Below are 14,810 nucleotides of genomic sequence, written 5' to 3' on the forward strand. Positions count from 1 at the left end.
AACTGGTGTCGTTACTGTATTACAATGCATATTGTAGCGGGGTGGATGGGATCATGCTGGTGGGAATTTGAGGTCTATGTCAATGTCTGAGACATATGGTATGCTAGTCTAGGGCAGCCCAGACTACATTCTTTATGACCCTGATGACCCTGAAATGAATAAACCACAAGTCCCAGAAGGCAAATCCCTTAATGCTTCATGCATACCACCCTCCATGCCCACCCCTTCTACAACCACCCTAAAAACCGGATCACAGACCTGTTTGCCTTCAAGAAACAGAAGTGCAGGAACGCTTGGGGGGAAGGAGCGCCACTCAAAGTCGCGGGTGAAAAAAATAGTTTTTGCTAGATCAGCCGTCGTCGCGTCGCGCTTAATGCAAACTAGGTTGGACAAAGGACTATAAAAACGGATCTAAAATTCTATCCCTAAACGAGTAGACCCGAGCACACTTGGTCAGCAACCCTACGTCATCGCGGACTCCTTTTACGCACATTACAACAAAAAAACAACGTTGATACTTTGCGTTGTTGCGAGTGGGGTGTTATCTGGCTGGCTGGAATTTCGAAAGGCGAGGAAAGATATTTTTTAACACGACTAGTTCTATTTTTAGTCAGTTTACTACCAAATATAGTCAGGGTTAGGATTCTAACGTCCTTGTCGCGCGCTGGATTGATTTTTGCCACCTTGCCAAAGTTTATGAAAAAAAATTGCTGAGTTGATATTGAATGATTAGGCTGAATAATTGACTACCCAACTAGTCGACGCTCGATCCTCATATATTAAGAGGGGAAGGTTTCATTGCCCATTGTGATTTGGCTACTGTAAATCGCTTGCTTTGTCAACAGAAGCCATTTTTATTTCATTTAATGCATTATTTGTATGTGCACGTGCATTAACGTCGTCTAGACATAGATCTGTGGGGGTGGTAGGCTTATTATTTGGTTACATTGTACGACAAAATCATCCTCTCTTTTTTTAACCATGGTTTTTAACGCGAATGGTTGCAACCGTGCAGCGTATTCCTTTGTAAATGTTTTTGTATCTACGCTGGTTTTGGTGCTCGGTTTGTCTCAGCGATGTTATGGGCAGGATCAGCCGTCGTCGTCAGTAGGTCTTCGAGATATGATCTCTGGGGCTTGCGATGAGGTTCACCGATACGTGGAATCCGTTGTTGGAACTACTGTGATTAAGTCAACTGTAGAGGTAAAATACCTGCATTAGAAGCATGATTCATTTCCAAATATTGCTTACCTACCATTTTCATTTCGTTTTACATAATCTAACTAATGGTCTTAAACCTGGAATATTTTAAATGGGTAATGTTTTTCTCCCAAATAATTCTCAATTGAATAATCAACTAAACTTCAACCCTGAAGCCTTACCCGATTTTTACTTTTCAACTACTAACTCCCTACCCCCTCTGTTATCCCGACCCCCTTCCAATCTCACCCCCTCTTCTCCTGCCCGCTACTTGATAATCTCTTCCCTGATCCCCTCCTCTACTTTTCCCTAATTTCTTGTCTGCTTATATTCCTGCATCTCCGCCCCTACCACACTACTCTACGGCTCCCTATCCTCAGAGTGCGGTGTTGTATCTAGAGTCAGTGGTTGGTCAGGAGAACGTCTATACGATGGTCATGGTAAGAAAACATACCCGAGGTTCCAGAATCTAACCAAAACTCTGGCATGGGTTTCAAACAAAGCTTCTTACTGCTTTGTTTGCCCTGTACATGTCACTGTACTCGGTGTGATCGTGTGCTTAACAAGATGACATCATCAGGCTGTAATAAAGTAAACATGAGGTTACAGATGAGAATTTGTGTATCTGGAGCCAAAAGCTCAGTTGGTACATTGTGTTGTAACTCACCAGGGTGCTTTTATAGATAGTATATGTGAACCCTTTGCACACCTGCCAACAAGGACTGACAGTTGTCAATGCCCCACTTGCTCTGGACACAGTATGCACTGTGTGTGTGTGGTAGCAACAGGTGCAGGATACTTATGCCCTACTAGCTGTCCATATCCTTGACCTCAGCTAAGCAACATGGGGTTGTGCCAGGATATGAGGTTTAGAGGGGCTTCTCCAGAGATAGTGTGTGTGTGTGTGTGTGTGTGGGGGGGGGGGGGGGGTCCAGCTGTCACACTATTCTGTAACGTAAAAACGAAAATTACACATAGATGCGTGCGAGTGTTTTGGCACCAACAGTCCTTGCCTTGTGTTCAGAGGGACCATGTGCATTCCAAGTATCATAAGACAACAGTGAGCGCAACAGGCCTCTGATACTCCATTTTTGATACAGTGGTTTTGCTGAAGTAGCAGATTTGATGATACGGAAAGATTAAGGACTAAAGCAATCAGTGCACAAGATAAGCTCAAATCCATAGTCACTTGATCAAATGTGAGGGGCATGACTGAATTATTGACTCAGTGACAACACCAGGCATATATAGGGGGACCCAGTTTTGGAGACGGCTTAGCTTGTGGCTGCAGCTGCTCTCATTCTAATTCAATGGTATCGCTTGACAGTGGTAGCATCTCGCCGCAGCATAGACGATTTACTCTCCATGGAGTCAGTCGCCAGCCTGGGGAACTTGGTAGGCCAGCTTCCTGTTGCGAGTGTGAATCTGGGCACCCGCTATGTCTGAAATAATGGTCTTGATAGGCGAGAGACTGAACGCTGCTTCTTATCAATGCACAGATATGGGTGTGTCGAAACTGGGATTTTCATCATCACCTCTCGCTCTCTCTCTCTCTGTATCTCTCTCTCTCTGTATCTATCTCTCTCGCTCGCTCTGTCAGTTTGTAGACATGCTGATCCGGTTCCTGGCTGAGGGTGCTGCCAGTGGCCTGAACGTCATCGCTGTTTACGTGACAGAGATCCTCAGGGTTACAGGAATCGATGGTGGGTAAAAGGACATAACTGTGTGTGTATGATTTTATGTGCATCCATAACCTCATCCTCCACTGTTGGTATAATGTTGGTATAAAGGAGGGGTACAACAGCTATTAAAGTCTACAGTAAGGAGGGGTACAACAGCTATTAAAGTTTAATAGCTGTTGTACCCCTCCTCCTCCTCACTCACACTTTTCGCTGAGTCACTGCTCCTGTGTGCCTTCAAATGTCACCTTTGGAGGGAGGCCCAGACAGTCTGAGATATGCTGCTGCTCTCTCTCTGGGAGGGGTACATTAGTGGTTCTCCCCCAAGGGACTATTTGCGCACAATCCTTGTGGAACGTCTCAGTTCACTAAAGCTGTTACTTGGTGGAGAATCACAAATGTCTCGCTACATAAAGAAGACGATTATATTTTGAAATCCATTCTAACATCTCTCTCTCTCTCTCTCTCTCTCTCTCTCTCTCTCTCTCTCTCTCTCTCTCTCTCTCTCTCTCTCTCTCTCTCTCTCTCTCTCTCTCTCTCTGTGTCTCTGTCTCTCACTCTCCTTCTCTCTCCCCACCGCTAGTCAACCTGCCAGTCCCTCCGTTCACCCCAGAGGGCGTGGCCTCTGTGGCACAGTGGGGGCTTCTGGCTCTGATTGGCTACTGGGTGCTGTCCGTGGTGCTGCGTGTGTTGGTGGGTGTGGTCAGGCGGGTGTTCTGGTTGCTGAAGACTGTGGCGGCGCTGTGGGTGTTTGGGCTCATCGTGAGTGACGGGAGCGCAGGGCCAGACGTCACAGCGGTCCGCCTCACAGGCCTGGTCCTGGGATACACCCTGCTGGGTCTGGCCGGGTCTGGGTCGGAAAAGGCGGTGACGGTGGAGGATCGTCTCAGCAGCCTAGAGGGCCGGCTGAACACCGTGGAGAAGAGGGAGGAATGATGGAGGAGGTGGTTCGGAGTGGTCAGATGGACAAGCTTGGAGAGGTGGTGGTTGGTGTGGCAGCATTGTTCATGGTCTCTTTCTGATGTCGATTTCTTATGCAAAATAAAGGAACCTCTGGGATTTTTTTTCTATTGAAAGTTCTTATTTTTTTACCATTTGTAATAGGCCTACTCCTGTAGATGATTATAAACTCTGTTTGTAACAATAGAATAATCCTTTGAAAAAAGATTCCATGGTCAGAATCTAGGTCACAAAAGTTTAACAGTACCAGAAGGCACCTTATATAGTGGAAAAAAAGAGCTAGTCTTACACCATAAAACAAATGTTTATGACACACATCATGGATTTAGTTAGAAGAACCACAGTAATACTGTATTCACAGTCAAATACACTCATTAGAGTAACCATCATTTGCCAATTCAACAACTTTGTTGAATGCTTATGTAACCAGTACATTTGTGTAAAGGTTGAGAAAGGAGCAGAGGAAGATGGTAAAAACAATGATTCTATTTCATCTATTCAATAATGAATGAATGTGTCACCTTGCATACTATTCAATAAGGAGTTAGGAATACACATTTGTTCAAACACAACTAGACCAGCCATTCTAACCAATTCCACTTTGCGGCCCACTTGCTTAGCTCAGATATTTTTGTGGCCCCTCAACACATCCAATCACTTAATTTGTGCTTAACACATGTTTAACAAGGGCGACAGTTCGCTTTCACAGCAAAATGTATTTGAGCGACCAAAGAAGGCGCCACAGTAAGCACACATTGTAAAGAGAGGTAACCTGCGTAACTACAACCATTCCAATAGTTCCATATACTGTAAGATAACTAAGATATATTGCAATGTGTTGTTTGTGTCAAAATAGGCCAATTGTTCTACTTTAATTGTATGTATCTGTAAATGAATAGTGTGTACTAATATTGATAAAAAGTAGCAAATAGTACGACAATAACTGATTGTTACATATAGCACTTGCAATGGTGTGTGAGTTTGGCTTTATTTTTAAAAGCTCAAGGTCACATTGACTGAGGTACTGAAAGTAGAACACCCGTTTCAGGATCCATTACACACATCAACATTACCCCCCCCCCCCCCATAATAATTCATCCGACCAATCTCTTTCTCTCCCACTTCTACCTCATCACCAACACTTGCAGTATATCTCTTAACGTATATATAAATATAAACGTCCAGGAACATGTGAAGGGCACACAAGAAATAGAGGAATTTTGCAAGTATCTCAATGAGTGCCTTGCGACCTTCCTTCCTCTTATGTAGTGTTCTGAGAGGATATTCACATGTGGCCTAAACAACCCTGTGCAGACGCTAATGAACAACCTTGAAGATATTCTGGAGCTGATGTCCACATCCCGAATCAATAGGCCCACGCAACGAGGTAAGTACATTTCCAGCAACATGGAAAACAGGAAGGAATTGCTCAGTTTGAGTTCAATGGTTTGAATGTGGTGTCTTGACTGACAGGCAAAGGGAAAGTAGGAGCTAAATTAGGCTAAATTAAAAGTTAGGTATACTTTTAGTGAAGAAAAACCATTAACTCTCCTTGTATTGTTTTTCAGCAGGCAGAAGCTAAAGCTTCGATAACCGCTGCTCTCATCACTCCTCTGGGAGTCTTCACACCCATTCCCCCTGTGGGTGTTTCTGCCCAGGCAGAAGGAGTGAGCACACTCCTGTCTCTGTCCAGCGGACAAGCGCCAAAGATGGAGGACAAGCCTGAGGAGAGCAGAACCTCCATCCTGAGGAAGGAGAAGGACAGGGAGACAGAGAGCTCCTGCTCCTCTTCCCGGCTTTTAAATGCTCTGGACGAGCAACTCAGAACAGTGCAGGGGGTGAGAATTATACAACATGAGCAACAATCTGTTTAGTTGCTTTTAGCACCTTTAGACAGTAGATCTAACCAGGAGTCACACCTGTCTCTGATTCCAGATGGGAAGGACCTTAAAGTCCACGTCAACCTGCCCTCATTGATCTCAGGCTTCACCATTGAGCTGGGAGCTGCCCCTTCAGCCATGGTAAAGTTTCAGTTAACATTCGACTATCATTCATTCAAGCGTATTCATGTTTTAAGCTACAAAAAGAACAGCCCTGATGGTTTTCTATAGGTTCACTAACACTTTCATTGGTTTGCCTTTCCTAAGATGGGCTGAAAGCGGCCCGCTTGTGAATCTTGGTCAACCTGTCTTGACCACGTGTTCACTGCAGTGGATGTCCACGATTGATAAACATTATGCTACATGCTGACAGCACACAGGGCATGCATGGTGTCCTCGGTCACCTTCATCAATACTTCAAAACAGACCTCTTCATACCAAGACAGGCTCACAGACCTTTGACACAATTATCAGTGTTGCAACATAGGGGCCAATTTGGCCTGCTGGACATCATATCCCATGATGCAGCAGCCTGAGCCAAGATGGATGGGTCATCTGGTTCATACACTGACCTTTTAGAGTTATCTTTCTGATATAATTCACACACAGGTACCAGCACATGTGAACATACATCTCTCATCTTACTTTTTAGTTGGCCAGAAACATAAAAATACTTGAATAAATCCCTATATTAACTGACAGAACTCGCCCCTCTAAAATGGATGGCGAAGGCCAAGGAGTCCAACGCCAGGGCAAGCTGGTGGTTTTTGGCTCAACAAGACTTCAGTTTCAGCGAGGAACAGTGGCTGGGGAGGGATCAAGAGGAGAACCATATCACCAGTAGACTGTTGTGATTAGAGGGTTTAGTATCACAAGAAAAATCTGAATCTGAATCATTATGGGCTTTATTCACCATGTAAGTTCACACAAACAAGGAATTTTCATGCATACGATAAACATACACAAATCTTAAATATAATTGTGTGAAAAGGTTTTGTTGTAATCAGAGAGTTTGGTATCACCAGTAGACTATGTTGTAATCAGGAGGTTTGGTATCACTAGTAGACTGTTGTGATCAGAGGGTTTGGTATCTCGAGTTTTACAGAGTTTAATGCCACCTATCAGCCAATCAGAAACACCAGCACTTTTGATCAAAACCTGTACGCCAGTATTAAACAAAAAAATGCTCCTAATCCTCAACAACCAAATAGGAAACAGGCAAAAAAAGAGATAGCTAATAACTTGAATTTACTGTAATCTGATGCTGACCACAAACGGCTTACATTCAGAAATGTAAGCGAACGGCTTACATTCAGAAATGTAAGCGAACGGCCTACATTCAGAAATGTAAGCGAACGGCCTACATTCAGAAATGTAAGCGAACGGCCTACATTCAGAAATGTAAGCGAACATAAACTAGTGTGGATACCAGGGATAGGGTTGAACACATACTGTACATTTTATGACTAGAGGTTGCACTATTTAATTGCACTTAACGACCGTAACAGATTACAATTATTACGAGACAATACATATTACATCTATATACATCTTCATAGTAATATATTTAGATCAAAAACAACACACACGCACAAAGTTAGAATAGTTTCCATATGGGACATTGAGTTGTCCAATAGTATATGAGGTCAGAAAGGCATGGCAAGACAACCAGGACAGGCAGCACCAGGGCTATAAGGCAAGCAGGTAGATATAGATATATATGCAGTTAGGTTCACAGAAGTGACTGCTAACTGGTGGTGGATAGTCATAGTTCAAAATATTGGATAATCCACCCGAGCAAAAATAATAGATTAAAAAAGGCACAAATTCTCAGAGAATAAATATATAAAAGTGGAAGATATAAATGTAGAAAAACTGGAGATGGTGATTTGGCTTGCACATAGCCTAAACTCAACAAAGTAGACCTGTAGAATCCTTAAAAGGTGCAAAAATATGCTTAAACAATAAATTAATGATAAAATAATTCATACTTATCCATAGAATTCGGCTACATAACTGACATGTGACCAGACAAGAAAATAACTAAATGTGGTAGGGTCCCACCAAATACAGTATTTTCTTTTACCGGAAATTCAGTTTGTCAGAGATGTACACATCTGCAGAGGAGGAAGGGTCTGAGCTGGGAAAGAAGTCAGTGCGGTGGTTTAATCTCTGAGGAAGCTTGAACTGAGTCTCAGAATCCGAAGAGAGGCAGTCGAAACCCAGAGAGAACGAAGGAGGATCCAGTCCTGTGGAGGTGGACACCTGAACAGAGAAAGATAAGAGAGGGGACATGAAACAAGGGTTCAAACTGTGTGGATGGCTTGCATAACACACATACAAGTGCATGGTGTGACTTTAGATACCTGAGTGTGGGGGTCATCCTTAAGGATCGTCGTGTCATTGGACTGGTTTTGACACATGCCAAAGAGAGAGAGGAGAGAGGAAATTATCCATCAGGTTTAGGTAAATAAACAAACATGAATGTTCGTGTGAATAAGTGAATAAGGATCGATGTGCAGAAGGGAAAAGGATATTATCAGTGACCACCTACCGATTGATTGGGGGGAGGAGGAGTGGGCTGGTACGTTGGGCCGGAGGGTGCTGCGGGGGATATTGTGACGACCGGTTCACTAGCATAACTCTGAAAATATCGGGGTCTGGCGTGACTTGGGCCTGAGGGTTGACTGGTCATGTGACAGGTTTCCTGTGAAATGTACGCCAATGTCAACAGGAGAGAAAACCAACATGTTTAGCAAACTAGCTAAGCAACCAAATGACTGGTGCTTTGCCTTCTTCCCTTACAACTTCCCTCATTGACTAGAACACTTAACTTACGTCTTGGTGGACCACGACCTGCCCCAACGCGGAAGCAGAGGCGTTTCGTTTGGAGGCGTTACTCTTACTGCAGCACTTCCTCACACAACAATAGATACCCACCAGGATAAAGACTGAAACTCCCACAAAAATATATGTTGCCATATAAATACCAGCTGAAAGACAGGGAAAGAAAAAATCACTTAGGGTACAATATTGTAGCTTTTTAAAATATCAAAACATCCCACCGTCAGAATGACCTAATCTCAAAAACATGGTTTTGTGTGTGGATGCAAATGACAGGACAAAAACTGCTGGTATCTTTTACACACAGAATAATCTGTATTGCCACTTACGTTTTACCTTCAGCCAAACTACTAAAGCCAAGTTGTTGTCCTGGTCTCTGAGCTCAAACTTGCCAGAATCCTGGTTCTCTAAATCAGCAATTTTAAAAGCAAAATGTGATCTTCGACCCAGTATCCGAACCTTGTCATTGATGGGTTTGCCATACATTTCTATTCCCTTTTTAATCAAAAGTATGGCCTCTGTTTCCCCTTCCGGAAAAAAGTTGAGGTTGTACTCGTCAGAGTCCAGGGCGAATTTGATGACGATATTCTCATCACTGTCCACAGTGTGCCACTCAACATGTTCTGAGAGAGAAGAGAAACTCAGCATGAGAAAATGTTGAGTAAGAGACGATAGGATAAGAAAAACACCACACGGTATACCGTATGATGACCAACATTTACCAGACAGTAACAGTGCATACGGTCACATACGTTTTGGGAAGTGAGAGCAATAGGGCAAAGCCTACAATCTGAGACCCTCACCTTTCACTTCCAGCTTTCTTCTGGACAGAATCCGCCCATCGCTGTTTCTGAAGGTATAGTGGCCCTGATGCTTTTGGGTGACACGCGTTACCACCCATGAGTGGCCTATCATCACCCCAATGCCCTCTGTGCCAGCCTGGTTGTTTGTTTGATTCCAGAGTACCACAGACTTAGAGGAAGAGTCTAAAGGCAGGAAGTCTAAGGTAGAAGCTTGATTGACAACAGTCTGCAAGAACCTAGAACCGTAAGTCAATTCTACTTTGGAAGAACAATCTGAAAAACAGAGGAAGCAATAAGGGTGAATGCGAGACTTCTTAAAAGCATCCAAACTATTAATGAAGACATTTACAGCAACTGACAGCAGATGTGGTCATAATGTTGGGAAAAACCTCATTGGCTTCCCATGAACAAAACGAAGTTTCAATGTGGCTGTAATAAATGCAGGTCCTCTCACCAGTAACTTCCAGTCTGAGGAGATCAAATGTAATGCCATCGTCATACATAACAGAGAAAATCCCATTGTCCTCTTCTGTTACATCTGGTATTCTCAAGGTCAAGACGGTGACTTTGTAACGTGGGTCTTTTAGCTAATGGGAATAATTACAATTATTTAAAATTTTGCATTGAGAGCACATCTTCATACAATGTCCCAGAAGCATGACAACAATATGGAAAATATAGGGAAATACATGGAATCATAATGTTGGTTTTTCAGTAAACAGGTAATCTTGCTTGCACCAGACTTTGCAAAATGAGATAGAGATCAGTGGCTTATAGAACTGGTTGTTTTCTCAGACAAAAGAATTGTCTTCCCATTGTTTCCTACCAGAGAAAGCCTGGGAGGACAAATAATAAATTCCATTGAAATAGCTTCTAGGTAAGCCATGGATCTGCAGTGAGTAGTGTAAGATCACTGTTCATAAGTCATGCAAGTCACTAACTGAGATTTTCACAGGAAAAGGTTAAGGCACAAATGTTTTGCTGTCTCCAGACACAACCAGGTCAGGCCTTCACACAGTTTGCCATCAACAAGTTAATCCAACACTGCTCACCTTCAATTTGTCTAACACCAGTGTCTTGGGTGATCCCTGAGGGTATGATGGCTTGAAGAACAGCTTGGTAATTGTGAAATAGGATTCGAATATTGATGGAATAACATATTCCGTGCCATAACAGACGCGGGCAGTCTCCAAGTAAGCACCTGATATAGATAATAAATTGTAATGCAAAAGGGGCTCAATAATTTAATTTCCTGTAGAAAAATTCCAATATGGGGATCTGACAATCACTGTAGCGTTGTCAGTTTAGTATCCAACTGTCATACTCACCAGCACAGCAACATGAGACACTAAGCAGAAAGCATACCCAGACAAACATGATCCGAAACAATTACAATAGCAAACAACAAGACTAGTCTGGACGATATTTATCCAACGTGGGGTCTATTAGCTAGAACTCGGGTAGCTCATGCCGAACTAGGTTAGCTGCTTCTCATCCATTAGAGTTGCTCTGGACTGCGTTTCCCGATAACGATGGATCGTAGCAACGATCGAGCAAAAAACGAAACCATCGATATTTCTTACGTGCGTTTCCCAAACATGCTCATAAGGAGTAAGCTAATGTATGCGCTTTAAAGAGTTACGAATTTTCAAAAGACACTTTAGCTACGATGTCTTTGGGAACGGCCCGTAAAACTAAGATTTGTCCTACGATGGAATCTACGATCAATTTAGGCTTACGACGCTTTCGGGAAACGCAGCCCAGGCTAATACAGTAAAGTCAGTCAGCGCCATTTTCAGATTTCAAAATAAAGGTTGTAGTGATGTGTCGTTCGTGAACGATTCGTTCATTTTGAACGAATCCATACAAGGACTCGGGAGTAATGAGTCCTCTCAAAGAGTGATTTGTTCATTTTCTCGTGGCCGCGCATCGGGACTGTTGCATAGGCTCGTCCAAGTAAACAGAAATGATTCGTTCATTTCCCGACTCGGTCTTCAGGTACGAGTCTTTGGATCATTTTTCACGTGACCTGCATAGGCTCTGTAGTGGTAGCTAGAGGAAACGAACGATTCGTTCATTTCCCGACTCGGTCTTTCTACGAGTCTTTGGATCATTTTCACGTGACCTGCATAGGCTCTGTACTGGTAGCTAGAGGAAACGAACGATTCGTTCATTTCCCGAATCGGTCTTTCTACGAGTCTTTGGATACTTTTTTCACGTGACCCACATTGAGGAAACAGTTTCCTCATTCCCTTTCGCGTGGCCGCTGTTTTAGTAAGACGTGAATGCAGGGGCGCAAAAAGTGGGTATGCGCTATATGCGGCGCATAGGGGCGCCGCACCATGGGGGCGCCAAAGCGATGGTAAAAAATAATATATAAAAACATATTTTGGGGGTATTTTCTATATATAGCTGCTGTTGTGTGTTTCTGCATTTCCTCAATGTTATAAAACATTTTAGAACCGCTAGGGTAGGCGCCCTATCTCATAAGATTCTATCATAGAATTTTGACATCTAGAGGGAGCGGGGGCGCCGTGAGCGCTGAGCGAGCAGGTACGAGTATTGAGTTGTTGTCTATGGAAAATGATGGATAAAGCAAAAAAGCTGTCGGGGGCTAAAATTAGAAAAAGAAAGAGGGAAAAGGAGATGGCATGTCAAGCGATGCGACAGCAGTTAAATAAGTGGATGGTGAAAGGCAACCGGTAGGATTTAAAGTGACGTCTGTGCTTGGACGCTTGCAAATATTCCTGTTAACAGACTAGCCTTTGCTAACACTGGGAATATAGCAGCCAAATTTGGGTTTAAGGCTAGTTTAGAATATGCAAAACCGAGGTTGCTGAGCTGAAAACTGGAAAATATAAGGTAGCATGTAGCCTACAATAAATGAAAAGAATATGGAAAACATAACTAATGCAATAACTCTGGTTTACAATGGAATCATGCATAGATTTGCTACCAAACTTGGAGACTTGCTAATATTCATGTTAACAGACTGTTCTCAGACTAGCCAGTGTTTGCTAACGTGAGCTAAAGTGGGGTTGCTTACAGATGAAGTCTGATTAGTTCTAATGCCAAATCGAAATAATTTAACATGTTTTGTTATAGGCTAGGCTAATCTTGCCATTGCGAATGAAAAATGCATTTCTGTATCAAAACCCTGCATATGTGGGAAATATAACAATTAGCCTATGTCTGACAGTGGGGACGTAGTAAACAAATCAGAACGCAAATTTAAACATCCGCAAAGCATATGCTCGAATGCCATCAATGATGATTTCTTTATTGAAATGAAAATAAATAAATAAATGACCAAATCATACAAACTGTCATGATACATTATTTTAATGCAAGAATTTCTTTTAAAATAGTATCTGCTGGTGCACATGTCATGCACTAACCTACATGAGAATATGATACGTGTTTGCAGTGGACGGATAGCCCCCCCCCCCCCCCCCCCGTTGAAATGAACGAATGACTCAAAAAACTCGTTCATTTTACTGAACGGGATTCAAAGAACCGAATCAGTAAAATGATCCGAACTTCCCATCACTAAAAGGTTGAACTACATCACCATGTCTCTCAATAGGATGTGACCCCTCTTTCAAACATGTTTTAATACTCCCAACATAAATGTTGTCACCATGACCTATGCTGAAATTAGTTATGTTACCTATTAATATTAGTGGAATTTCTTCCAAAATCGGAACTAATAGACAAGGAAAATATGTCGTGTGTGATATGGTCGGATACCATCCATCCATCCATCATCTTCCGCTTTTCCGGGGGTCGGGACGCGGGGGCAGCAACCTAAGCAGGGAGGCCCAGACTTTCCTCTCCCCGGCCACTTCCACCAGCTCTTCCTGGGGGACCCCGAGGCGTTCCCAGGCTCGCCGAGAGACATAGTCCCTCCAGCGTGTTCTGGGTCTTCCCCGGGGCCTCTTCCCAGTGGGACGTGCCCAGAACACCTCACCAGGGAGGCGTCCAGGAGGCATCCTTATCAGATGCCCGAGCCACCTCAACTGGCCCCTCTCGACGCGGAGGAGCAGCGGTTCTACTCTGAGCCCCTCCCGGATGACCGAGCTTCTCACCCTATCTCTAAGGGAGAGCCCGGACACTCTGCGGAGAAAACTCATTTAGGCCGCTTGTATTCGCGATCTCGTTCTTTCGGTCACTACCCACAGTTCGTGAACATAGGTGAGGGTAGGAACGTAGATCGACTGGTAAATAGAGAGCTTCGCCTTTCGACTCAGCTCCTTCTTCACCACGACGGACCGATGCAGAGCTCGCATCACTGCAGACGCCGCACCGATCCGCCTGTCGATCTCGCGCTCCATCCTTCCCTCACTCGTGAACAAGACCCCGAGATACTTGAACTCCTCCACTTGGGACAAGATCTCCTCCCCGACCCGGAGATTGCACTCCACCTTTTTCCGGTCGATAACCATGGCCTCAGATTTGGAGGTGCTGATTCCCATCCCAGCCGCTTCGCATTCGGTTGCAAACCGCTCCAGTGAGAGCTGGAGGTCACAGCCCGATGAAGTCAACAGGACCACATCATCTGCAAAAAGCAGCAACCCGATCCTGAGGTCACCAAACCGGACCCCCTTAACGCCCTGGCTGCGCCTAGAAATTCTGTCCATATAAGTTATGAACAGAATCGGTGACAAAGGGCAGCCCTGGCGGAGTCCAACCCTCACCGGGAACAAGTTCGACTTACTACCGGCAATGCGGACCAAACTCTGGCACCGGTCGTACAGGGACCGAACAGCCCCGATCAGGGAGTCCGGTACCCCGTACTCCCGGAGCACCCCCCACATGAGCCCCCGAGGGACACGGTCGAACACCTTTTCCAAATCCACAAAACATGTGTAGACTGGTTGGGCGAACTCCCATGCACCCTCCAGAACCCTGCCGAGGGTATAGAGCTGGTCCACAGTTCCACGGCCAGGACGAAAACCACATTGCTCCTCCTGAATCCGAGGTTCGACAATCCGACGGACCCTCCTCTCCAGCACCCCTGAATAGACTTTCCCAGGGAGGCTGAGGAGTGTGATCCCCCTAAAGTTGGAGCACACCCTCCGGTCCCCCTTTTTAAAGAGGGGAACCACCACCCCGGTCTGCCAGTCCAGAGGCACTGTCCCCGATGTCCACGCAATGTTGCAGTCGTGTCAACCAACATCCAGAGCCTTAAGGAACTCCGGGCGGACCTCATCCACCCTAGGGGCCTTGCCACCGCGGAGCTTTTCAACCACCTCGGCAACCTCAGCCCCAGAGATAGAAGGGCCCCCCCCAATGTCCCCAGACTCTGCCTCCACGTCGGAACGCGTGTTGGTGGGATTAAGGAGGTCTTCAAAGTATTCCTTCCACCGATCCAGGACGTCCCCCATCGAGGTCAGCAGCGCACCATCCCCACCATATACAGCGTTGACAGTGCACTGCTTCCC

The 14,810-nt window shown here is 44.6% G+C and overlaps 3 protein-coding genes across 5 annotated transcripts in view; 1 reads left to right on the forward strand and 2 right to left on the reverse strand.

Moving 5' to 3' along the window:
• The first annotated feature begins 251 nt into the window (after positions 1-251).
• On the forward strand, positions 252-3,955 carry si:dkey-74k8.3 (voltage-gated monoatomic cation channel TMEM109). Of its 2 annotated transcripts, XM_062476641.1 has the most exons (4): positions 252-1,203; positions 1,581-1,640; positions 2,801-2,903; positions 3,463-3,955. In XM_062476641.1, exons 1-4 carry the CDS (start codon positions 982-984, stop codon positions 3,813-3,815), a joined length of 738 nt encoding a protein of 245 aa, XP_062332625.1. In that variant the 5' UTR covers positions 252-981; the 3' UTR covers positions 3,816-3,955. The 2 variants fall into 2 exon arrangements, with proteins under 2 accessions (XP_062332625.1, XP_062332626.1); XM_062476642.1 differs by lacking the exon at positions 1,581-1,640 and having other exon boundaries at positions 260-1,203.
• A 2,472-nt stretch (positions 3,956-6,427) lies between these two features.
• The window catches only part of LOC134032618 (uncharacterized), a 30,404-nt gene continuing 22,021 nt past the window's right edge, over positions 6,428-14,810 (reverse strand). Inside the window, exon 8 of the mRNA XM_062476632.1 lies at positions 6,428-6,525. Coding sequence (XP_062332616.1) covers positions 6,492-6,525 — 34 coding nt within the window. The 3' untranslated portion in view covers positions 6,428-6,491. The remainder of the gene's footprint in view (positions 6,526-14,810) is intronic.
• On the reverse strand, positions 6,607-11,112 carry LOC134032612 (uncharacterized). 2 transcript variants are annotated; one of them, XM_062476625.1, is made up of 9 exons: positions 10,695-11,112; positions 10,419-10,567; positions 9,821-9,953; positions 9,367-9,639; positions 8,893-9,186; positions 8,558-8,712; positions 8,274-8,426; positions 8,086-8,103; positions 6,607-7,984 (listed from the first exon to the last, which is right to left on the reverse strand). In XM_062476625.1, exons 1-9 carry the CDS (start codon positions 10,741-10,743, stop codon positions 7,802-7,804), a joined length of 1,407 nt encoding a protein of 468 aa, XP_062332609.1. In that variant the 5' UTR covers positions 10,744-11,112; the 3' UTR covers positions 6,607-7,801. The 2 variants fall into 2 exon arrangements, with proteins under 2 accessions (XP_062332609.1, XP_062332608.1); XM_062476624.1 differs by having other exon boundaries at positions 8,086-8,127.

Source organism: Osmerus eperlanus, chromosome 13 (genome assembly GCF_963692335.1).
Source record: "Osmerus eperlanus chromosome 13, fOsmEpe2.1, whole genome shotgun sequence".
NCBI classification, from domain to species: domain Eukaryota; kingdom Metazoa; phylum Chordata; class Actinopteri; order Osmeriformes; family Osmeridae; genus Osmerus; species Osmerus eperlanus.

Excerpts from the sequence above, each read along its gene's own strand:
- si:dkey-74k8.3 (XM_062476641.1), top strand. The coding sequence starts at position 982 with ATGGTTTTTAACGCGAATGGTTGCAACCGTGCAGCGTATTCCTTTGTA. Across the intron at positions 1,204-1,580 it reads TGATTAAGTCAACTGTAGAG|AGTGCGGTGTTGTATCTAGA; the intron begins GTAAAATACCTG and ends CCCTATCCTCAG. Across the intron at positions 1,641-2,800 it reads ACGTCTATACGATGGTCATG|TTTGTAGACATGCTGATCCG; the intron begins GTAAGAAAACAT and ends TCGCTCTGTCAG.
- LOC134032612 (XM_062476624.1), bottom strand. The coding sequence starts at position 10,743 with ATGTTTGTCTGGGTATGCTTTCTGCTTAGTGTCTCATGTTGCTGTGCT. Across the intron at positions 10,568-10,694 it reads TGTCTCATGTTGCTGTGCTG|GTGCTTACTTGGAGACTGCC; the intron begins GTGAGTATGACA and ends TATCTATATCAG. Across the intron at positions 9,954-10,418 it reads TGGTGTTAGACAAATTGAAG|CTAAAAGACCCACGTTACAA; the intron begins GTGAGCAGTGTT and ends TATTCCCATTAG.